The 24,181-nt window shown below is 41.9% G+C and overlaps 2 protein-coding genes across 3 annotated transcripts; both read right to left on the reverse strand.

Moving 5' to 3' along the window:
• Positions 1-615: 615 nt before the first annotated feature.
• LOC148326342 (discoidin domain-containing receptor 2-like) lies at positions 616-10,122 on the reverse strand. Its single transcript, XM_088310862.1, has 17 exons — positions 10,017-10,122; positions 8,672-8,779; positions 7,855-7,957; positions 7,511-7,748; positions 6,732-6,879; positions 6,557-6,659; positions 5,919-6,102; positions 5,601-5,841; positions 5,434-5,499; positions 5,023-5,159; positions 4,723-4,930; positions 3,898-4,106; positions 3,690-3,817; positions 3,104-3,322; positions 2,022-2,256; positions 1,679-1,828; positions 616-1,109 (listed from the first exon to the last, which is right to left on the reverse strand). Exons 2-17 carry the CDS (start codon positions 8,745-8,747, stop codon positions 975-977), a joined length of 2,580 nt encoding a protein of 859 aa, XP_088166988.1. The 5' UTR covers positions 8,748-8,779; positions 10,017-10,122; the 3' UTR covers positions 616-974.
• Positions 10,123-13,530: 3,408 nt separating this feature from the next.
• Positions 13,531-24,151, reverse strand: nos1apb (nitric oxide synthase 1 (neuronal) adaptor protein b). Of its 2 annotated transcripts, XM_088311958.1 has the most exons (10): positions 23,615-24,151; positions 23,230-23,301; positions 19,918-20,007; positions 19,772-19,830; positions 19,028-19,136; positions 17,192-17,321; positions 16,752-16,873; positions 16,318-16,479; positions 15,014-15,182; positions 13,531-14,812 (listed from the first exon to the last, which is right to left on the reverse strand). In XM_088311958.1, exons 1-10 carry the CDS (start codon positions 23,717-23,719, stop codon positions 14,283-14,285), a joined length of 1,548 nt encoding a protein of 515 aa, XP_088168084.1. In that variant the 5' UTR covers positions 23,720-24,151; the 3' UTR covers positions 13,531-14,282. The 2 variants fall into 2 exon arrangements, with proteins under 2 accessions (XP_088168084.1, XP_088168083.1); XM_088311957.1 differs by having other exon boundaries at positions 19,772-20,007.
• Positions 24,152-24,181: the final 30 nt, after the last annotated feature.

Genomic DNA, 24,181 nt, shown 5'->3' on the forward strand with positions numbered 1-24,181 from the left:
TACAGTCAAGTCTGGCTGCAGGCCTATCCATCCATATTGCAAGTAAATCAGATATATTCAAGCCTGAAATAATTTATACCCGGGGTGTATGAATCATTTCAGGCTTGACTGTATGTGAAAGCGTTTAATTTCTTGTTTCAGTGGAGCAAACGAATGTTGCAATTCAGTCACTATCACTACCTTGGCGTACTCATCAGTCTCAATCAATTGTCAAAAAAATGTAGCAGAATAATGAAAAATCGAATAATGCCGGCGCATTTACCAAAATTGAACAAACATATCTGAGAATAGCGTTATTTTGAACATTTTACAGATAACAAAACTGAATTAAATATATTGGCAAAATGAAAAAGGCCTGTAATTTTCTGAGTCACTGGATTCTAAAACGACTTAATGAAGCATATCGAATTTATGATCCATACCTCTTGAGAATTTTGATTCCTTTATAAAATAGGCTGAGTGACAAACTCAAACAACTATTTTATTGGTCTTAAATAGATGAAGCAGGTCAAAATGTCCCAAAGTGTCACACGAGTGTCTTTTGTGGGAAAATGCATATTTTCTTTAATAATTTATTTAATTCTGCAAATCAACATGCGTTAAAACAGTGTATGTTGCTACGTCTTCCGATCTAAAAAATAAAATCAATGATAATTAAATTGTCTCATACAGGATACACGATTTCTGAAAATACATTATAAAAGCTACACAAGTATGTTTCAAACACCAACAATAATAACTGGAACTTATAAACAGACACCGTATAGGCAGTACAAAATAATAAATACATTGAGTAATTCAATACGAGAATTGTCCTACGTAAAAAAGCATATTTTAATATATACAGTCCCTTTGTCGCAAACTAGTTTAAAACAACTGGATAACATTTGCAGGGTTGAATGTGACTCAACATTTATACAGAACAAGTTCTGACTGGGCAGGCCGTGCTTGGCGGATAAAAACGACCCCGCGTATTACGCCAGGTGCTCCACCAACTGAATGTGAATGTCCTGAAAGCTCGGCCTCTGTTTGGCATTTCTCTGCCAGCAACTCAGCATCAGGTCCTTATAGACGCCATCGGGACAGCAAGGCGGCTGGGGCAGGTAGACCTGGAAATATAAATAAATAAAATAAAATGTTTTATAAATAAAACGTGACATTGTCAGTGAAAACAAATCGCATGCAAATGAGTGGCAATTCTCGTCAATCTTACATTTTTGTCACATATTAGCAGCGTTGTCACGGTTACCTTGAAAAAGTAACTACAAATTACTTGCTTTAAAAAGTAACTAAGATTACACGATACTTTATTAGTTACATTCAGCAGGTGACAATCTTTTGGGATTTAAAAAAAATGGTTGAATGTATTCAATGTTTTATTTTAATTTTATTGAATTTGATTTTTTACATGTGTTATTGAAGCTTGTTAACACTTTGTCGACAGCACAGAGTGTGCTGTTGTTTTTTTTAGCTGACAAAAAAAAAAGCTTTTTATGTGGTATGTTACAGACCCGTGAGTCGTCAACATGCTGAAAACATGACAAGACACAAACGTGACGTGAAGTTGAAGATTCCCACGACACCTCACTATTATCGAGTTATAAGCGCGTTTCCAATATCACTGCATATAAATATGCATAACAAAATTCCATGAGGTGTCCCAAGGTGTGCCGCTCACCTGTTTGCCGTGGTCCCGGAAGAACTCGCCCGTGTTTTCGATGACCTGCTCATCAGAGAGGTGGGCGTAAGGCTGCTTCTTGCAAAGAGTCAAAATCTCCCACAAAGTCACCCCGAATGCCCACACGTCACTCGCCATGGTGAATTTACCCTGAAAATGAGCAAACATAATAAATCCAATCAAGAACATGAAAAAAATGCATTGCGCTTTTTTGGACTGATTAACTTGCCACGACGTAGTCATTTTTGAGGAAGTTCCAAAGAGAAGTCAGATAAAAGGGAAGAAAAGTGGCTTTGAAGCGTTGACTTTTGTTTTATTTCGATGGGTTCCTCAGAGCACTCACCAGCAGAATGCTTTCCCAAGACATCCAGCGGATCGGCAGTACAGCTCGGCCCTGGATCCGGTAGTAGTCCCCGCGGTACAGGTTGCGACTCATGCCGAAATCGGCGATCTTAATGGTGTAGTTCTTGCCCACCAAACAGTTCCGTGTGGCCAGGTCACGATGGACAAAGTTGAGAGAGTTCAAGTACTTCATACCCGAGGCGATCTGCACGGCCATGCCAATCAGTTTGCTGTAGCTGAAGAGCAAAAAGTCACAAAGAGAATATCAGTCGTGGATTCGATGTTTTCCAGTTGGCTCCAGACGGGCAACGATTAATCGACAATTTATCAAATTTATCGATATTAATTTTGATCATCGATTAATTGCTTTGACCAAATTAGCAACTGAATCTTTATTATTTAGATTTTTTTTGGTGCAACATTAATTTGAAATAACTTTTTAATTTTTTTAATAAAGGCAGGGAATTAAAATGTTTTTGTTTTTAATCCAATTCATCGAATAATCAACAAATGAATCGTCAGATAAATCAAAAATCGTTAGCTAAAGCTAAATGTTAAAAACATGCTCATGGAATATAAACCGAGTCGGGTTCTGACTGAAGTCAGCAGACTTGGGTTGAACACAAACATGGTGCATCAGCATTTAGCTGTCATGCTGCACGCAAAAAATGTAACAGGATGCCGACAGTCCTGAAGTGTATGCACTTTTAAATCCAGGAAAAAAACTTTGCTTTTTTTCTCCTTTTATGTATGATTAAGATTATTTTAGAGCATTTTTAGAATTCATTGCATGCTCCGCCTACTGCCATAAATCAACAGGGACCCTCGAGAGGACAAATCGGTTCAGATAATGGATGGATGTTGTTTATTATTGAGGTTAACAATTTAAACATCCGGATGCCAAACATTTATCACCGATACAATTTAAACTCATTCACGACCAGCCCAGGTAAAATGAAAGCACTTTCTGGACGTCTATATCCGTCAATGGCAGTGAATGAGTTGAAAACCTTCCGACTTCAATCAAAAGGCCACTGAAGTGTCTTGTCGACATCAAACACACGAAAGGATATCGCAACCGACCTGACCGTCCTCTTGTCGTCTTTGTCCTCTTGTAATGCCTCAGAGTCGTCATCAACCTCCTTGAGTTTGAGATGGCAGAGGAACTGGTTGAGGTCTCCGTTCTCCATGTACTCGGTGATCATACAAAGAGGATCCGTGTCCACGCACACGGCCAGCAGACGGACGATGTTGGGGTCCATCAGGCGGGACATGATTCGGATCTCCTCCAGGAAATCGTTCCTAATTGGCAATATACATTATTTTTTTTATATTTTCATGCTTTCCTTTTTTTTTTTTAATTCTTCTCAAATGGAAAATTAGAATAAGTGATTTTACTTTTATTGTAGTGTGTCTTTTAATTTTTTTTTTTTTTTTACTTCTAAGCACTTTAAATAAAAGAGAATTGGCTGGCAACACTAAAAAAAACATCAGGTGACTTAAATCAACTTTATTTCGTTAAGTGCTTGCACAAATTAAAATCATCTGAATCTGGTAGACTTACAGTCTACTAAAAAAATGTCCTAGACTTCAAATTATTTTTTTTCATGCAACCGCTTGGCGGAATAAAATTGAGCAAATTCACCACATTTTTGTTCAGTGTCGCTACCTTGCATTCTTGTTGGCATCTTCTCTCAGTGTTTTAACAGCAACTAGTAGGAGTGCTTGGTTGGTCCCTCCTCCAGATGAGTCGTCATCTAAAAAGGCCTGCATGCCTTCTGCTTCACACAAATGCACCTAAAAAAAAAAAAATACATTTTGAATGCAACCGAATTCCCCGACATCCAGAATGCAACGAGGCACACAACTGAAAGCACCTCTCCAAACTGTCCCTCCCCCAGCTTCTCTTTGAATGTGAGTTTGTCTCTGGGGAACTCTCTCATGGATGGATGTTGGCCGGCAACGTTATCGAGGTTGACAGCTGTGACCGAGTGGCTGTTGCTGTCTGACCCCTGCAGGCTGATAATGTCGGCCTCTGCATAGTGGGGGGCGCCATCCGAAACGCCGCGGTGGGAGTTGCTTGGACCTAATGCAGGAAGACAGTAGAAGAGCGCAACAGAATGTGACAAACTTGATGGAATTTTCAAAGTTGGAAAATTTCAATTTATTTATTAATTAATTTATTTATTTACTTATTGGGGCGGGGGCAAAACCAAAATGTTTATATTTATTCTTGAATTTGATACGCTCAAAAATGCTGGGCTGTGTTCCTAATACGCTCACTTGGATTGGACAGCTGCGGATTTTGAGCAGATATTTATTTATTGATTTATTTTTTACCCAAGGTTGGGTTAAGCATTTTGACTCAGCAGATTGGGTTCAAGACTGGACTGGATCTACGTAATGGCTTTTTTTTTTTTTTTTTGCATATTTTGTTGCATACTAAATTTGAAGTCCAATTTTTCTGGAGCATTCATAAAAAAAAATTAAAAAAAACAAGATTAATGTAACTGCATTGGCTTCAATTCCTGATGTAAATATTCATATTTTTACGAAAGCATCTTTTAGAGTGTACATTTGTGTTGAGAGTACCACAAAACTGCCCTCAATTCCCATGGAAAATGTCCCAATTTGAACTATTTTCCAAATGGAACAACATTGAAACGACTGCAATGAAACGTTTCATTCCACTGTGACCTCACCCAGGTGTTCCGGGAAATGCGCAAACTCGGGCAGTCTCCGGATAAGGCGGGAAGGCTCCTGGTAATCGGAGCAAAGAGGGAAGATCCTCTCATATGTGGAGTTGGAAGTGGAGAGAGAGGAAGACAACGAGGAGCGCAGAAAAGAAAAGGCTTGCGTCTGAACCGCAAGACGTGCCGTGAGCTCCTCATCCAGAATTCGCCGTGATGCCTTTAGTGGTGAAAAGGATCAAAGTCACCGCTTGAGGTTATCGGCAAATGCATACGTGGGAAACGATTGCACTCAAATGACCGTTCTCGCACCTTTTCAAGCATTTTTTGCCACACCTGCCGCCACAAGATGATAACGATGATGGTCAAAAGGATTGCGATGATCGCCACCAAGCAGCCAATCAGGATCCTTGTATTGCTGTCGTCCACTTTGTGAGTTGGATCATCCCCTAAATCAGAAACGAGATTGAAAAGAAACCCTGAATTTATAATGTCAATTTATTTGGATGTTTAAAAAATATGAAAGTCCACCAGCAGGGGGCAATGTCTGCTAACACAAAAATTGAGCTTCTTTATGTAATTAGCTGTCCTCGTGGTTTGAATCAAGCATCGTGTTCAGCATCAATTCTTTTTAAGCAACGAACTCTCCAATTTGGTCAACACAAGAATAAATCCAGTCGGTTGGGCCTTCTTCTAGAAGTCGGTGAGATAACCAAACCTAACCTGGCAGCGTGTTAGTTGGGTGTCCATGTTTTCGAGGAGCCAAAGATGTGTTGTACACCGCTGAGCCTGACAGTGGGGAAAGACAAGGGAGCCAAGATAAAGATGGAGGACGAGAGCAGGATCGACAAAATCAAATAGGAATGTCCCGAGAACAAAGACAATCGCACCTGACTGGAAGGCGACTTCACTGAACAGCATCCAGAGGTCGGCGAAGTGAAAACGGCATTTGATGGCGATGGCCGTATGGTCCCCGAGGGGCACGGTGACAAAACGGGCACTTTGGCTCACGTCGTCGACAGGTGGCCTGAAGGTCACCGGGTCGGATTCCCAGTTTGAGCCCGACCGGAAATAGCAGGTGGCCTGCCTGAACATCCGCACCCCTCGACTGAACATATTATTGCAGTGAACCTGCGGACGACAAAAAGATGAAGCGAAAAAAAAAAAAAATCCCTTTCGAAGTCCATTTCTCTATTTTGTCTCGTCACCTTCACTGAAGTGAAGTTCCGGATGTGGTCGAACTCAAAAGTCATTTCCACGTAACCTTTGGGGGAGCTGCGGTTGCTCCAGCCCACGTAGTCGTACCCCGGCCACATTCCGTAGATGTGACTATGGAGAAAATCATCCAAACCCCAAGTTCCGTCCGTCAGCTGACCCAAACCTTTTGTCTTTCTGCTGGGGAGAGAAATATATTTGGAGCAGCCCACAAAAATGGAAGTCAGGTTTGTGTGGATTTAATTGCGGATTCACTTGCGAGGCCATTTTCAAGACATGTCATCAACTCGTGATCTGATTGGCTCTCGCGACTGCCTATGAAATCTGAAAGCCTATTGATTTTGACGGAGCAGATGCCCGCACGATTGTATCTGAAGGCTTCGGACGAATAGTGCGTGCTACTGGGATTATGAAATCTGCCTGGCAACACGAGCTCCCTGAATTCTGATTGGATAAAAACTCAAACCTCAAAATACAACACTAGGATAGAATATGACATCAATGAGAAGAATGATGATGATGATTTCTTGATTATGTTAGGCCAGCAGAGAAGGTCTTGACCGCCCACCACTCAATATTTTCGTCACGAGGTGTAGCTCAAGACTTTTGTCCATCTGGCGCGTGGCCTCACTTTTCGGCTGATGCTCCATCATAAACCGAGTCATTGAAGTAGACATCCAGGCCTCGAGAGACCATTTGGTGCCCCGCCGGGATGCTGTAAGACATCAGGCCATCTAAAAACAAAAAACATACGTCAGATTTGGCAACTCAGCTAGTCGTAGTCACCAAGAAAAATTCTGACGAACCGAGCCATTCGCAGCCATAGAGCTCAACTCTCATACACACGATCAAAGAGTGGTCAGTCACTGGCATGAAGCGCACGTATCGAGCGATGATGGGAGGCTCCAGATCCTTCAGCACCACATCGTACGCGTTCTTGTTTCCTTCAATGATCTGGCGGAGGAGAGGAACATTCAGACCTCACACGACAAAAATTCAAATGAGTGCTGCCTTGCCTACGGTGGATGTGGATGTTAACTTTCTCGGCATTCTTGACAAGAACCAAAGTATACCTCACCAGCTCAAAGAACATTTTCTGAAATATCATCTCAGTGAATTGATGAGACGGTTTCTGATCTGACGATTTCGACTTGTTTTTGACAAGTGCAGTCTAATTGTGGGTGGAGTTTGGTTTCTTTTGCTATTTTCGCAGTCGGAAATGGGCGCTTGCGATGTTGTGGGCGTGAACACAGCCAATTTGATTCTTGGCCAAACGAAGTGGCTTACAACATCCCCTTCAAATTCAGCGCAGGAGAGGAAAGCTAATGCCGCACGAGCTGAGCATTTCTTTGATTTCACCCAGCTTTGCCAATGTCAACTTTCCGTGGCGTCACGATGCAAACAGCAAATCCGCGCCGAGAATGTGTACTCGCTACGTCACAAACACAGCGTCGTGAAATAAAACGTGAACAGCCCTTGCACCGCAACTTAGACCTGCTTTTCTCTGGATTAAAGTCAAACAAACTAAAGCTAAAGCTAATGCTAAACCTTTGCAAACGTCTGCAATGACACTTGAGGTGCTCACCTGCCGCCCCTCGCGATCACTCCAGCCCACCCAAATGCTGCCATCGCGGCTGTACTTGATCCTGTACCGCTGGGCAAATTCATTCCCCATGCCGTCCGCGTGGCGCCCTTGCGTGCCCACCAGCGTAATGAAATGCAGCGAGCGTAGGTCCACCTGCAGATATTCTTTAAGGCCGTCAGATTCGGACAAAACGTCAGGGCACCAGGCGCCGTCTCCGTCCCCGTTGTCGAAATCAAGCCTGCGCAGGATTAAAGACAATCAATCGGCTTTTGGAACGACACAGAACAAAAAAGGACGGATTGAAAATTGAAAATGACGCTGAGATCAAATAAACAAGAGCGTGCCTCCCAAATTTTGCAGCCGTTGACTCGGACCACTGACTGGAAGCGGAGAGGTCCTCGTCCTGAATCTGCCCACCGGTCATTCCGAGAGGATAGCGACACATTTCTGCAAACACACACAAGGCATCCTTGATACATGAAAACATTCGCATACCATATGGATTTGTATACGGGCTGTGTATTTACAAGTGTGTGTGTGTGTGTGTTTTTTTTTTTTTTAGCCATTCCCCTTCCTGCGGCCCTGCAAGGCCTCTAGAGTGGAACAGAGCCGTCACTGTGTGAGCGCCAGTCTCAGGAGGCTCGCTCTTCAGCGCTCGTTCCCTTCTCCAGCATGAGGCGCACGTTTGACTTTGCATTGTCATGAAATGCGACGCAAATTCGAATAAAAATCAAGAAATATTCAAACGTCACCTTGTGCTTCTTCTGCTGTTTCAGAATTCCGGGAATCTGACCATTCATTGACTCCCCCCGGCGAAAATGTCTGTTATATTTCAGCAGCAGAACAAATCGGCCTTATGCTGTGAAAGTATTCAAAGTGGGGCGAGTGTGGAGCTGTGTGTGCTGCCCACGACTACGCCTCAAAAAAAAAAAAATAAATGCTTGTGAAAGGTCTGCCTGTTCGGACGATATTTGCTGTCTTACTTCGGGGTCAGCCACACACGCGCACACACTCGACTGCACTTTAAGCCCACCCACCGGATATGATCGCTAAATGCAAAAGATTATTTTAGCCTCACGTGCGCCGCATGGGCACATTTTGCGCAAGCAAGCCTCCTACTTTTTACGACGCGCACACAAAATCGATGAGAGAGCAATCCACCTGGGTTCACTTGACAGCGGACTGCGGCAACCAGCAGGGTGAAGACAACCTGGCGTGCGGCCTCCTCCCTCGCCATGACCTTTGACACTTCCCCAAAGGGCCGCACACCTGCATCAACCCAGAAACAACGTGGAGAAAATGAACGCATGCAACGATGACAGTCTGTCTCGTCATTTTGGAGTTATGCAGGCTCTAAAATAAGATTTCAGTGTACACACGCACGCACGCACACGCACGCACACACGCACGCACACGGACACGGACGCATACACACAAGGCAACTCAATGTGCTTCACACAACCAATAGCACCACAACTCCAAGCAAAGCGAGTAAAAGAAGCTTTGTTGTAATTAAAAAAAATATTTTTTTAAACATGTTCGCAAAGAAAAAGATTTAAAGACATTAAAGTAGATTTCTGCAATTTTTGTGATTTTAAAAAAGATCTTAAACAAAGGAATGTGGGGGGGGGAGGATGGTTTATCGTTCTGTTTCAATTTATTCCATTTGCGTGACAGCGAAATGCCGCTTTAGAGGAAATTTCAATTGCACCGGGCAGCTATTTTTTATTTTTTTTTACAAATTATTTTAATCAGAGATGCAAGTAAACTACATGCCTTTTTTTGGGCACGGATTCTAAATCTGTCCTTGTTTTTCACTCGCATGTTATGTTTTCACAATAATAATAATAATGATAACAACAATAATAATAATAATAATAATAATAATAATAAAAATAATAATCATCATCATCATCATTATAATCATAATAATCATAATCATAATCACAATAATAATATAGTCATGCATTTAGTAATATTTATAATTAAGGGTTAGGTCGAGCAACAGTTGGATTTTTTTCCTGAAACATCAAAGCTATAAATTACAACGCATGGTAAAATCTTTATTGTAAGCTTTTGTAGGTCAAACATAACAAAAACAACTCCCCAAAAAAATAAATACTAATTAAATTAATTAAAAATCAAAATATCTAAATAAAAATAAATAAATGTGCTCCAAAAAAAAGTAAACACCGTTTTGAAATCAAAAATACTTTTAGAGACACACAAATTCATTTCTGTTTAAATTTTGCTGTTGACCAGTGTTATTATTTTTATCTAATCGATACACGGCAGAGAAACAAAAGCATAATAAAATGTTCCAATGTAACGATTAGCTGATCGTCCCTTCTGGGAGTGCATTTGCTCCCGCGTGTTTTCCTGCATGATGCAATTCAGTTCACGCACATGTTCCGAATCCAATTCAAGTTGAAGCCAATGTAAACTTTATGAACCAGTTTAAACGTTCCCTTAAAAAAATGAACTACAAAATATATATTGGACTTACTTTGCTAGGAAGAAGCCATCAGTCTCGGCAAATAGTCGTCATCTTCTCCTCGCTGGACTCTTGTGGACTTCGTGGGAGTGGTAAGAAGAGGGAAAAGAGAGAGAGGGAGAGGAAACGGAGGCTGGTGGAAAGAAACGGAGAAAATAACACTTTGGGGTTTTGAGGGGGAGGCGAACCTCCCAGAATTCCACCTGATTCATAAACGGTTGAAATTATGGTTTGCAGAGGCAGACGACTGCGACTGCCACCGTTCATCAAGTGCATCTTCGCACAAGACCGTGTTGTGAACAAAAATTAGGAAATTATGAAAAAAAATTATTATTTTAGGAAACTCAATTTGGCAATGCTAGGTCCGGTGGAAAGCAGATCTGCCTCAAAGTTCTCGATCGTTTTGCGTTAGATGAAACTTGCAGCTGTTTTAGATCAAGCTTTTCAGAGACGTTTGATATTTACACAAGACTTTCAGTTTTTGCGGCGACGTGAGACGACCAACAGCCAATGGATCACTGGCGGAGCTAGCGGAGAGGCCGCAGGGGCATTGCCACGCCCACTTGATGACCTTTGGGTATTTTCTGATTTTTCCAATAATTATTTTTCATATTTCTCCCCGTTCTCCAGAGGGAACGTAGATTAAAAGATTATCTGGATTTTCTGAAAGATTTGGGGGGTTTGTAAAAAATGTTTTTGGGTTGGGAAAATTAATCTAATTGCCGTCAAGCAATTTTTTTTTTTTTTTAATTTAGTTAGTTTTCATTTCAGGATGGGTTTTTAGTTTTTATTAGTTTTGCTTTTGTCAAAAAAACCCACTTAGTTTTAATATTAGTTTTTTTTTTAATTGTTTTACACATGTTCAAGATTTTTTATAAAACAGAGTTAGTTTTAGTTAGTTTTGTAAATGTAAAATGTATTTTCAGTTACGTTACGTTTTTCTAAATCATTTTTTATTTCATTAACAATTTTTTTTTTGATTTCGTTAGTTTTCGTTTACTAAAATAAATTTGGTGTGCAATTTTATTCCAAATAAAAATAGATATTGATTGTTGATAAAGTGTTTCCAAGTTTTTGTTGTGAGATAGCCTTGCCCGCCCCCCCCCCCGGAGGCTGTAACTAAAAACTTCACAACTTATCTTAAAATGTGAGCAGCTGTAAGATTTTCAGTTTCCATGTTGATATTGCTTTGGTTTCACCCTCCCCTCATGCGCATTTAACGTTTGGCTTTTGAACTGCTCTCTGGCTGTCATTCAGTCTTAATACGCTGTTCCATGCCAGTGAGCATAGATTCTTTACATCTCATATTGTCAGCATTTCCATGACAGCCCACCTCATACAGCATCGCTCTAAAAACGTTTCCGTCTTGCCAGCAAAAAAAAAAAAAAAAAAAAAGTCAGGGAATTAAGAGGATAGCTCCTCTTTGGGCCATAAAGTGGAGCCTTTTGAGCAAATCCATCTCCATATCATCTCTCCAGTTTTTCCACAAAAAAAAAAAAATTGAATACTACTCTTAATGCCGTAATTGCGATAGAGAGCCGATAATTCGCCTCTGAACCGAAACAGAGGAGCAATGAAGCGCTCAACCGTCGAGGCCAAAGAGAAGCATCGCTGGTGTGAGGAGGTGGCTTGTTCGAATTTTGAAATGAAAGTAGTCGTCAGCTCCTGGGGGTCCACCCACTATCGCTATCAAGTGTCAGCAGCTCGGCTCCAGGGAGCTGCCTGCTGTGGTGGTTTGAGTGTGGGCAAGGGAATGGCTGATTTTCACACTTCCCAGCCAATCTGCAGTCTCAGCTCGGTTGCGCATCAGGTTTGTGGACTTTGGAGGTGTTGGTCGGCATCCTTTTGTGCGGCCGTTAGGAACGGAAGTCAGGATTACCTCGGATACAAACTTCTGAAAGGCTTTCATACAAACCATACACTATGAGTCATAAGAGGACGCCCTCTAGTGGTATGTAAAAGAATCAATTTCTTTTCTGAACTGCTTATCCTCACGAGGGAGGGACGCGGGCGTGCTGGAGCGCATCTCAGCTGATTGAATGAATTTTATATTTACATATTGCATGTGATTGCAGCAGCTTAATTTTTTTCATTTGGAATGTAGAGTTGAATTGTATTTAACTTTTAATCACAATACATTTATTCTTTAACAGTTTTATGTTTGACAAATTGCACGATATTTAGTAGTAGTATTGAGTAGTGTTTATGCGCACATTATGTCATCGCTGTAGATCTAAATTTTAATCATTTCTGTCATCTTTTCTCTTTTTTGTGACACTCTTGGTAATACATTTAACATGACAAACACTTTGTTCAAACACAAGCTGCTTGTCATGGTAGCATTTCCAAGGGTCTGATGAGTTTTACGAAATTAAACATTACACCTTCTGAACACATCCAAAAGATATCCAATGCTGCCATCCTCCTCAGGCCAAGTCTAGCTTCCATGTTACGGGCGGAGAAACTTGGGAGTGTAAACAATTTTCCATACAATACTAATAATTAGTGATGGGAAAATGAAGCTTCAAATTTGCTTCATGAACCAGTTGTTTTATTTTGGAGTCTTCTAGAGGGCACTGTTGGTTGAAATCAAGGGTTTCAAAAATGGCTTTCAGGCCAATGTTGAACAGAGAGTGCAATCTACAGGAGTCCAAAAATACTACAACTGGTTCATGAAGCAGATTTGAAGCTTTGTTTACCCATCACTACTAATAATATATGGGTAATGAGAAGAAATACTGCACACACCGAACTACCCCAAAAAACACGCCATTAAACAACAGAACAAATATGAGAAAGGATGTTTAATTCCACAAGGTGATACATTTACGCCATGTTTGTAAGTGCACTTTTGATTTTTCAGTGCGCTTGATGGAAAGAGACTGACCCTAGATGGTTCAAGTGTGAACATCAGGAAAAAAATGTCAACAAACGACAGCGAAGAAGCAGAAAAGAGAAGATGGGGAAGAACTCAACGTGTCCGCAATTAAGTCTTTGAAGGCCGGCTCGCAGTCATGCGTGCCAAAACCGGAGTGACAGTTGGCCAAAGATATCGGAAGGCACAGATTTGTTTTACATGCCTCTCCAAAGGTGATCCCGCGGGCGCAGCAAAAGCCCGACTCCCATATGGTGTTAATAAATAATGCTTAGAAAGAAGACACAAAGTGTGATGCCGCATACATGAATATAAAAGGAACGTCACAAAATAAACAAGACTAACATTCGCGTGAATAAACTCATGCCCAAAAATCGTCATATGCTCGCTGGATGTCTCACAAGTATTACCACAGTTATTATAATATTATATAATATTCGCAGTATGGTTGGTATGGCAACAAGCATGGAGCGTTGTGATGTCGCCAAGCCAACCTGTTCACAATCTTGAATATACGCACATACATTATTGCACGCACAGCCGAGGGAAAGCTGTGGCACAATTAGCACTCTGCAATGTGGAGCTTCGTACGAGGATGCACAAGCTTTGTTTTTCAGAATTACAGTTTGGAACTATGCTCTGTTTAACTCATTCACGACCAGCCGTGTAAAAAAAAAAAAAAAATGGATCTTTGACGTCTTAAGCCGTCAATGGCAGTAAATGAGTTAAAAAAAAAAAGTTAATAGTAATTTTGCAATTAATTACGTGCTGCCTCCATTTGTTCCTTCAGAAAAAAAAACAAAAAAAAAACACATGCGGCGCCACGACCAAGCTGCAATTACCCGCACTGTGACGATCAGAAAAATATAAGCGTATGTTTACAAATGAAGGCCTCCCGGAAAATTACCCCAAAGAGACGTCCCCAAGCAATATATATGACAAATTACCGGTAAAGAAGTGTGGATACATCTTCTCATTTACAGCTTGTGCGTTTTTGCTCCACCGCCCGTCACACAGATGTCGTATTGAACTTTCTGGCAGCAAAGAGCAAAGACAAGCCTTCAGAATTGAGTGTAGACAATCGAAAACGTAGCTAAAATCATGACAAACAAATATTAGGTTTTTTTTCGCATTAGCATTTGCAGAGGTTTGGACAGTATCATTTTTGCTACTTATTACACATTTATTACACAACATGCATGTGTTAGGGATGCGATTTCAAGCCTGCTTTGCCATAAACGTTCACAAGTTCAGATATTTTGGAAGTCACTAGAAGCAGCATGGCATCTTTTCGCTGCGGCAAATGTGAAGCATCAGAACTTGAATTTCTTTGCAACTGCAAGAAGCGCTGATCAGCTGGACCGACCTATCGGGAATAACGTGCGATGTTGGTGTCTCTACTTCTAAACAGCCATCTCATCCCCTAAACAGTCTGGTAAACTCTCAGTATTTAATACATGGTAGAGTCGAGCGGCGCCGTCCAGCCCGGCTCCCTCCCCGAGCCCCCAACTGTCCCGGTCGTCACTCTCATCCGTGTTGGATTCGTACTCCGATCCGATTCCTGATTCCCTAAACCGGAGTAGCTCCAGAGCTCCCAGCACCTGCTCGCTCAACGGCGAACTGTCATCGCTTGGCGTTTCGCCCATCTCGCCCGTCCCTCGGTCTTGCTCCTGGCCGTCCGGACCTCGCGAGGAGAACCGGAAGCACTGGAGACGAACGGCGTTGCCGCCGACGCTCAGAGGGCTGCTTTCGGCACCGGCGGTGCTTGACGAGCAGGACTCCGGGAGGAAGGAGACCCAAGAGCTGTCGCAGATCTGATGCTGGGAAACGGAAGCTAACGGGCCGGTGGAGGGAGACGGCGTGAGAGGTTCACTGGGCGTGCTGGGGGGTCGTGCACGAAAAGTGATCTCCAGAAGACTGTCCTGGGAGCCCACTAAGGACACACATGAACGGACATTTGTCAGCAAAGCGCAGGAGGAGATGTGCTTTGCTTGACAGACAAACAGACATGCACTCGAGTGGCAGCAAATTTGAAACCCGCATGTACAGTTAGGGAGAAAACAAAAAATCACCCAGCAAAAACACATAACTCAAAAACTCTTAAGTCAAGGTACGAGTCGTGTGTTCCACTCACTGGATGTTAAATGTCCACCAGTTTTGAGCTCAAGTTCCTGGATCTGTTTGACGAGCAGGGAAATGTGCTGCAGCAAGTCAGTGTTCTGCTGCAGCAGCCTCTGGACTCTCGTCTGGGCCTCGCTTCGAGCACAAACCTCCACAGACAGCTGGCCCCGGAGCACGTGCACCTGAGCAGACCAAAATCAGCCAGAAAAAAAAGATTCAGAATCTTATCTCTCTCTCTCTCTCTCTCTCTGTCTCGTGATGCATTAAAAAAATCGGAAACAACACAACTCAGCGAAACACAAATGTCAACACAAAAACAAATGACAGATAACTCGTTACAGTATGCTCGAAACGACGACATCCTCGGTGTGTTGTGAACAACTCACGCCGTGAAATGCCAGCGAATTAAGTTAAGCGGAACGCTCAAACAGTTTTGCTGTGAATGTAGCATCAGGGAGGTGGGAATGCTGTGGTGTCCTTTTTTGTAGATTAAACTGGGCTGAAAATGAAGGAACGAGCGTAGAAAGGTCACGTGTGGGCGCGGTGCACGCGGCACTAAGAGGGGGAGACAAGCGCGCCATTGCTCACTCGCCCAGCTTAGATGGAACAGTGCATCCATGCATCCATTTCGTGTGAAACATTTTCCTGAAATGGTTTGGTTAGATGTTTTAAAAACGACATCAAATCAACGTGGATGTACTGTCCTCGCGATACGTGCCTCTGTGCGACTAGGCAGCCAGCGAACAAATAAGAAAACTCCGTAGACAATTAAGGCATACTTTTCGTCTTTTTAAGAAGTTCTCTTGCCCTTACAGACAACAATTGTAAGGTATATTTATAAATTTAGTAACTGCAATAAAGAAGAATCAAACACAGAGTTGATCAATTAGCTTGATCAAACAACACAGTTCATGCACCTGCGTTCAAAATTAAGTAAACGCTTGACCTAAAATAAACGTTTATGAAATTAGAATGACTCACAAAGACGAAAGTCTTCCAAGGCTCAAGTGTTATGGAGTACTCTTATGCAAATCCGACTATATCTTCTCTCATTTTCTTCGGAGGTGAAATCCGTCAAAGATCCACGATTGAAACAGATGCGCTACCATCAACGAAATCGAAAACGATCCACAAAAAGATGAGGTCTTACTCTCACACTTTTATCACGAAGTTTTAACAGCTTGCACTAAGAAATAGAAAATAATACACTTATTTATGAGGCAATATGAACTTATTCCAATTTTTTTTAACTAACACTTGTGAAACTTGTGAAATATGAATGACAGTGGATGACCATCGAAAAAATGTTTGGAGTACCTGAGCCGATGCTGCCAGCGCCTGTTGCTCCTGCTGCTCTAACTGTTTCTGCAAGAGTTGTACCTGGTGCTCGGAAGCGCAGGGGGCCTCTGCAGCTGACTGAGCCGCTACAGAAGCTTTCCTGGCTGGGGAATTGGGCAGAAGAGAGCCACCAGTGGAGCCCTGCAGCAGAGAGGAAGACTGTGCTGACAAAATGCTCCGATGGAGATCCATCCATCCGAGGCCTATTTTTAATTTTTTTTGTACAGCTTGATCACATCAAATTCTCCAGGCGTAGCAAATAAAAAGTCTGCTGCATGTAAATTATCTGAAAGCATCCATAAATGTCACTTGGAAAGGCGTGGTGTCATCTGTGTGCTAAAAACCATTGGGTTGTTGGAATGGAATAACAACAAGGGGCACTAAAATGATCAAGTATAATTTACGGTCTCTACCTTCCCATTATTACCAAGGACCTTTTGGTTCCTCTCCAGGTCTGATGAAGTGTTGCACTCGATACTCTCCTCTGTTGTGGCTTCAAGGTCGGTCTCCTCTGACAATGCAAACCTCTTGTCGGCTGCAGAGAACGCAAACACATATGAGGGACGTTGAATGCCGTGTTTTTCCCTCTGAGCATCACAGCGTTCAACTCATCTTTCGAGGCGATGCAGTGTGTCGACTCCGCAAGCGCAAATGATTTAATCAACGACTCAAACGACTCGCCAGCGCTAAAGTGCAGCTGCAGCACTGCAAGCGAATGAAAAACTATCATTTCATAGTGGCATATATTCTCTCGGATTTTGTTTTCTCAGCAGGTGCTCGAGAAAGCAGGAAAAGGGAGGCAAGGGGGGGATTTGTGACAGGAGGAAAAGGGACGGTTTGTGACGTTCTTCACCTGGCTTTGCATCGGGCTCCTTCTCCTTGCCCTCCTCGTCCTCCTGGTCGTCTGTTTTCTTCTGCAAGGTCAGCTGGTGACACACGTCGAACGCCTGACCTACTGTCCTCACAATCCGCATGGCCTGAGACTGGGAAGGGAGACCAAAGTGTTGCGTCGTTGTGTGTGTGAGACAAGTTGTTAGGCGGGAGCGAGCGGCAAGGGAAGGGTGGAAATGTGAGGGGAGCCAGTGGGAAGAAAATGAGGTGAAATAGGAAAAAAGATTGCTGCAAGAAGCGGGGGGGGGGAATATGCTTGAGGGAGGTAATGAAAGTGGGAGTGAACAGGAGAAAATTCAACTGCTCTGTATCGATTCGGCTGCTAAAGTGACAAATTGGTTGGCTCAGAATGAAGCAATTACATCCTAAAGTGAAGTTTTAAAAAAAAAAAAAACATGCATTTTGTGTTAGGTTAAAGAGATATTTTAGATTTTTTTTCCCCCCTCAAGTAATTACGTGTTTGCATTTTTTAGAAGGATGTGAAGACTCCGATATTAAATAGGCAAGCAAGCAACTTCTTCAGAGCCGAGAGTGTGTGTGTGTTGAGCAAAAGCGAGCATCCGTTAAGATGATAAAAGCATTTTTACTTGTGGACGCAGCGGTTTATACAAGATTGTATTTTCATAGACAGGCGCAGGTGTGCTCGGCGCAAAAAAATTGGCACAGCTTCATTTTCGTGCCGGGGCTAGTCTAGTTTATCGTGTTTTGGAATTTGGAAGACCTCGGGGCACCTGACAATTCGGTGACAGAAGAACAAGTGAATTTTAACTCAGATAAAAAGCAGGTCTAAGTTGCGGTGCAGGTGGTGTAACGTGAGGGGGCGGGGCTCACTTGTTGAGGTAGCAGTTTATGCACTACAGGACCGTATTTTCATAGTCAGGCGCACGTGCGCTCGGCGGAAAAAACTGGAGGCAAGTCCACTTTACCGAGTTTGGGAATTTGGCAGACTATGCTGCACCTGGTGGGGCGTTCACAAAGGTGTTTTCTTTTACACCCCCCCGCACACCTGACCACTTGGTGACAGAAATTCGACTGGATTTTAGACTCACTAAAAGCAGGTCTAAGTTGTGGTGCAGGTGGCGTAAAACAAATTTGGGTGGATTTTTAGACAGATTCTGCGTTCTGCTGAATATGAGGCAAAATGGAGGTGGTCAAGGGTACCTTGAAAAAAAAAAAAAAAAAAAACAACAGTTAAGTGCTGGTTGTGGTTTCACAGCGTTTTTTTTTATCGACTTCAAATTTGATAAGAAAATTTAAATGAAATAATAAAGTCACATAAAAATAGCTCATATATTTGTTTATGTATTGCCACACCAAGCCTACGACAACAGAATTGTCAAATAAAGCAGCTGGTGCTCCAGAGACTGAAGCCAAAAGCTCCATATAGACGGACAGAAAACAAATCTAATTTGCTCGTATCAGCTGCTCCATCTCCTCCTGCTCAGTTACACGGGTGCTTTACAGCAGCCAGAAAAAAAAAAAAAGAAAAAAAAAACTCCAGACAATGAGGTGACGTAATTAATCAGTGATGTCGTTCAGAGCACACACACACACACACACATAAATCTCATTTCTCTTCCAACTAGGATGATTAATATGAAGTCTCAGCTAAGTCATTGTCTGTCTCGTCTCCATGATAAAGGAATCACAGAAGAATTATCTTTGTCTCGGAGGAAAATTTCCTCTACTTAATATGAAGATATTTTCTTTCCCGTGCTGCCGGAGTAGCCGGAGATTGGGTCGACGTGAAACTACTAAAGCACGGTCATTCATGACATCGTGAATTTACGTCGCTTACCTTCCTCTTCGACTTGAAGACGTTGCAGCGGAAGCTATTGCTTTCTCCATCCCTCGCTATGTAACTGAAGATCTTCAGGTCTTGTGCATCATGTGAGACATAAAAAATCCTGGTGGCAGAACAGAAGGCGTCTTTCGGCTTTTGTTCGGGAAGTCAAGACAATTTTTTTTTTTCCATTCCAATATGTTGTATGCAGCAACACGAGTCGAAATTCGAATTGTTTCTGGAATATGAATCTAGCAGCAAAATCCATGTCAGGCGGCGGCCATTTTGCCACTTGCTGTCGACTGAAAATGACATCACAGGGATGACCAATCACAGCTCAGCTTGCAAATATCAGATGACCACAGTCAGAGAACAGGTGTTAAAAATTGGCGATAGATCAGTGACGTTATTGATGATATAACAAACAATTTTTTTTTTTTCGTGGGCGGGGGTGTATTCGGGTTTACCTCCCATTTTTTGTGATTTGAATGTTTATCCGCATTTTTGGCAACATTATTTGTCAGTATTTTTCCCCCTCAAAGCATTTCAACAAGTGACGATTATACGTGAATTTTGGCAATTTTTCTCAATCGCTGTACTGTTTTTTTTGTTGTTTTTTTTAAACTCGCTGATCAGCGATTAAGCATATTTAAAAAAAAAAAAAACACACAATAAAAATTAACAAACTTGCTCGAAAAAGAAAAGTCAAAATGACTAAAAAAATTAAATGGAGAAAAAAAAAAAAAACCCGGTCCTGACCTGAATATGGGATCCTGCGTCACCAAGATTGTACTCTCATCCCACGACCATCCTTTTCGCTGTAGGAAAAAAAATTTGTCAAAAAAAAAGTGAGAGATTGAGTTTGCCTTTGCCGCAATAATAAAATGACACTTTATGCGACTGACCTTCTTTTTTCTTAATATCACTTTGACAAAATCGGTGGAAACAACAATGTTGACCTTCTTTTTCTTGATGTTCTTCAGCTTGAATTCGTACTGTGACAAACAAAACAAGCGTGTTAGCATTTCAAGGTGACTGAATCCAATTCAAAGAGGTTAAAAAAACACGCTGGTGGAGAGAAGTGATGAATAGCGCACACTCCCACCGAGACGGCTCTCTTTACACACTGACAGCTGATATATTGGGAAAGAGAGACGCCATCGTCCGCGTCGTGGGACGCTTTTCATTAGCGGCCTCTCTGAGGAAATACAAGCTTGAGTAAACACGGTGGCACTTTCAGTTTCTCCTTCTGGAGCCTGTTTAAGATTTCAAATTCAGCCTTCGCAGTGGGTGCTTGAGATGTTTGGCACACTTTCATCCCTCTTGGTGATTAACGATGGAGTTTCTCGTCTGTTGACGTCTCGGAGCTGCCGTAATGTATTTGAAATTGCACATCACGTTTGAAAAACATCGGATGACGATGAAGTGATCACGGGGCTCACTCAAAGTCAGTCGAGGATAACTCGTATTTTGTTTGTCGTCGTGTTGACGGGCCTTTTACTCGGCTCCGACTCGTCCTGATACATTAGACTGAAATCCATCCGTCTGGATTTCAAAACCATGTCACTGTTATTTACAGTCAAGTGTCGAGTCGGCGTTTATGGACGACGAAAAGCGGCAAAATTACTTAAATAAATACACAATGAAATGTTGAATTAAAATTGTCGTTGATCAATTGTTTCATTCAGTCATTATATGTGGAATTAAATAAATCCGATGAATAAATAAGTGCACCATTAAATAATTCAATAAAAGTGTCATTCATTAAATGTTTCATTTATTTATTAAATATGGAATTAAATAAATGAATTTATCATTAATTAATTAAATTAACAAATTATTATATGGACAAAAAATATTTATTTAAACTATTTCTGTATTATTATTTCATGGTCCCGCGTTGCAGTGTTTCATGAATTTATTTTAGCTGTCAAACTCACGCATCAAAGTTTGGTGGGCAGATCCTAGCCACTGATTGGTTGCGCTGCTCAAGCAAGACAACTAAATACAAGCCTCGACCGATCAATCAAGGGAGCTCATGAAAGTCCTCCATCATCATCGTTGTAGCCGCCATGTTTCCAACCACTTCAAGCCAAAGCAATGGCTTAGACAAGATTTGAGTTACTCAGCTTTTAGCCCCGCCCACTAACTTTGATGACCGAGTTTGACAGATAAAATATAGTCATGAAATACTGCAACCATGAAATAATCAATTAGATCCAGAAATAATTAAATGAATACAGAAAAAAAAAATTTGTATATATATATATATATATATATAAAATAATTGGTAATTTAATTATTCAATGACACATTGATTTATTTAATTTCATATTCAATTAATAAATGAAACATTCAGAGAATGTCACTTTTCTATAATTATTTCATGGTGCATTTATTTATTCATCTGATTTATAGAAATTCCATATATAATGAATGAATGAAACAATCACTTAATGCATGACAATTTCAATTAAACATTTCATGGAGTCTTTATTTTTTTAATTTAGCCACTTTCAGTCCTCCATAGCCATGACGTCGGTGCCAATGAATCAGCGGGTGATTTATCTACTCGCCACTGACGTGCGTGCATAACATCCACGAGATTCAATAATACATCTTGTCATGCGCACTCATTCGCCACTCATCCATCTCATCAAGGAGTGGGAATTTTTTTGACATACCGAAGCGCGGACGCTCAGGTGACTCAGTTTTGTGTGTGTGTGTGTGTGTGTGTGTGTCTTATACTATTTCCATGCAGTATATGTTCAGAAATGCCATCCATCTGAGCACACAAGGCTGTCAGAGGCAGATGAGGCGTAAGATTGGATGACATTATTGCACAATTATGTGCACATTCACTTGACACGTAATCAGAATCAAATTGCAACTGAGGCTTCCATTTTCATATTGACCCAAGAAGCGGTTTGGATTCATTCGCTTAATTTGTTTCCTCTGTTCAGTGCCCATTCGAAGGACTATTTACTGTAAAATGAAAAGAATACTCAACATATGAAGAGTTGGTTGGCATCACGGTGGATGTGAGAGCTCAGGGAGTTGCTTTCCAGCAGCACAATAGAAATGGCGTAATATTGGACAAAAGATTTGGCGCATTTTTTTTAATCAGAGATGAAGTAAACTTTTCATGATCATTTTTTTTGGGTGTTGATTCCTAATCTGTGCTATTTTTTCTGTACCACATTAAAAAAATGCCAATAATACTATATTAGATAATTTTTTAATATATTTCATATTATTTAATAATTAAGGATTTGTTTGCGCAACAGGTGATTTTTTTTTTGTTATAAATATCAACACGTGGTAAAAATCCATATTGCTCAAGTTTTTATGGGTCAAATTTCATCCATCCATACTGACAAAGTCACCAAAAATCCTTCGCAGGCGGCCGCGCGATGCCTGAAAAAGTCTATCCGGAGCATCGGTGTCAACAAAAGCTTGATTCCGACCCTAACGTTGTTGTTTCGCCAGGCGGTGACCCGATTTTCTTAGATGGAAAAAACAAAACATGAGAACGGGAGAGAGGAATCAAACAAGTCTCAAAGTCATACAAGGAAGGGGCACCGTATGAGTTTGGAAAAAAGTCAGCAAACAGCCAAATGAACAGAAGACGTTTGGTGGTGGGGGGGGGGCGCTTACAGCCTAAATGCACTGAGTGAGCGATCGCGGTCTTGCATCGAAAAAAAATGTGTTTTTCTCAACAAATGCCAGTGAGGCATCACTATCTCAGTCGAGGATTAAGTCCTCATTGCGTGTCACCGAGGACACGGCCGACCTCCGTGTGACTTAATAAGTTGGATGTTAGATTAGATCTCGGCGCTGACCAACAGATAGTAAATCCTTTCCTCCACAGCGTCTCCCTAACACTGCAGTGAGAAGTAATTGCTCTGCAGTCGCTGGCCTTGTCTGCGCCTCGAGAGATGTTGATTTTTCAAACGCTGTGGCATATAAACCTCGGGCAGAAAGTCAGAATCTGGATGTAATTTTAATAAGTCCTGCAAAATGCGAGAATGAGCAGAAAATAGGATTCGGCACGGCCGGGTGAAGTGGGATGAGGATGGCCCATCACTGTGCACAAGGTGTGACGTTAAACACACCCCGTCAGGAAGCACACACTTCATCGATTGCTTCGTGTGTTTGCGGAGCTATTAGAGCAGTTAAGCGACTCGCGGATAAGGAAATATTTGATGGTCTCTTACTCTGATTCTTCTCATCGCAGCAACTATTTCCATGCGGCTGCCAGGACGACCCACTTCCAAGCTGCCAATGTACTGTAAGAAACCAAAGGAAATCCATGATCAGAGAAAGCCACTACCACTTGTTACTTGACTGTCGTATTGCGATAACTCAAACTCATATTGACACACTTTGAACAGAATTGCTGGACAGAAAAGATGGAAAATGTTTCGGACCAAAAGAAAGAAAGTGATGCAATCAAATACAGTTAGAATAAAGAAATGAGGATTGTAATTGGAACACATTTGTGTATAATGGCAATAAACAAACCAAGGCGCTTAATAATTCAGAAAGACTGACTCTTAATTGTCACAATAGAGTCGAACGATGACCAAGCCCCCGCTTTACCTTTGCCTCGAAGCAGACTCCATGCTGGAACACCTCCTCGTTATGCATAGGTATCCTCAAATCGAGGGAGTCATCCACCAAATTGTACTTGGTCACCCCTGGCATCGCTCATTTATCGAATGATTGCCGACTCGACACTTGTTTGGTCCGAGACACACTAAAGACGAGCAAGGATGCGCATCTTTTTGCGCACTCTTACTCCCTGGAGGTCATCCGGGTCGAGACGGATCGATGAGCTGGAGAGTTCGGCTTCTGTAGCTGATCGGTGATCGATGTGCGCAGTAGTAGACCCCCCCACCCCTCCTCATGTGTCCTTTCTCTGAGGCACGACGGAAGATTTACGCGCCGCTGTCCGTCTGCAGATGACGCGACACGTGACTCTTGTTTGCTCCGAGCTTCTGAATCAAGCGTCGGTTTGTTTCAGATGTTCGTCGTTGACAGCCAGCGAAGCGAGTGCTTGTCATCCTTTAAAGTGGGTGGAAGAGAAGAGGCAAGTGCCTTATTCCAGCAGGAGTACATGTTGTTTGTTGGTGTGACATCTAGTGGTACCATCGGGAACATGCTGCA

Source organism: Idiotropiscis lumnitzeri, chromosome 12 (genome assembly GCF_059441095.1).
Source record: "Idiotropiscis lumnitzeri isolate Australia: NSW breed Sydney's pygmy pipehorse chromosome 12, RoL_Ilum_1.0, whole genome shotgun sequence".
Taxonomy (NCBI): Eukaryota; Metazoa; Chordata; class Actinopteri; order Syngnathiformes; family Syngnathidae; genus Idiotropiscis; species Idiotropiscis lumnitzeri.

What these genes read in the sequence shown, in the direction of transcription:
- LOC148326342 (XM_088310862.1), bottom strand. Translation starts at nt 8,747, where the DNA reads ATGGCGAGGGAGGAGGCCGCACGCCAGGTTGTCTTCACCCTGCTGGTT. An exon ending in CCGCTGTCAAGTGAACCCAG is followed by an intron (nt 7,958 to 8,671) that starts GTGGATTGCTCT and finishes GTGTGTTTGCAG; the next exon opens with AAATGTGTCGCTATCCTCTC. An exon ending in ACGGCTGCAAAATTTGGGAG is followed by an intron (nt 7,749 to 7,854) that starts GCACGCTCTTGT and finishes AATCCTGCGCAG; the next exon opens with GCTTGATTTCGACAACGGGG.
- nos1apb (XM_088311957.1), bottom strand. Translation starts at nt 23,719, where the DNA reads ATGCCAGGGGTGACCAAGTACAATTTGGTGGATGACTCCCTCGATTTG. An exon ending in GAGTCTGCTTCGAGGCAAAG is followed by an intron (nt 23,302 to 23,614) that starts GTAAAGCGGGGG and finishes GGTTTCTTACAG; the next exon opens with TACATTGGCAGCTTGGAAGT. An exon ending in CGCTGGCAGCATCGGCTCAG is followed by an intron (nt 15,183 to 16,317) that starts GTACTCCAAACA and finishes TGGTCTGCTCAG; the next exon opens with GTGCACGTGCTCCGGGGCCA.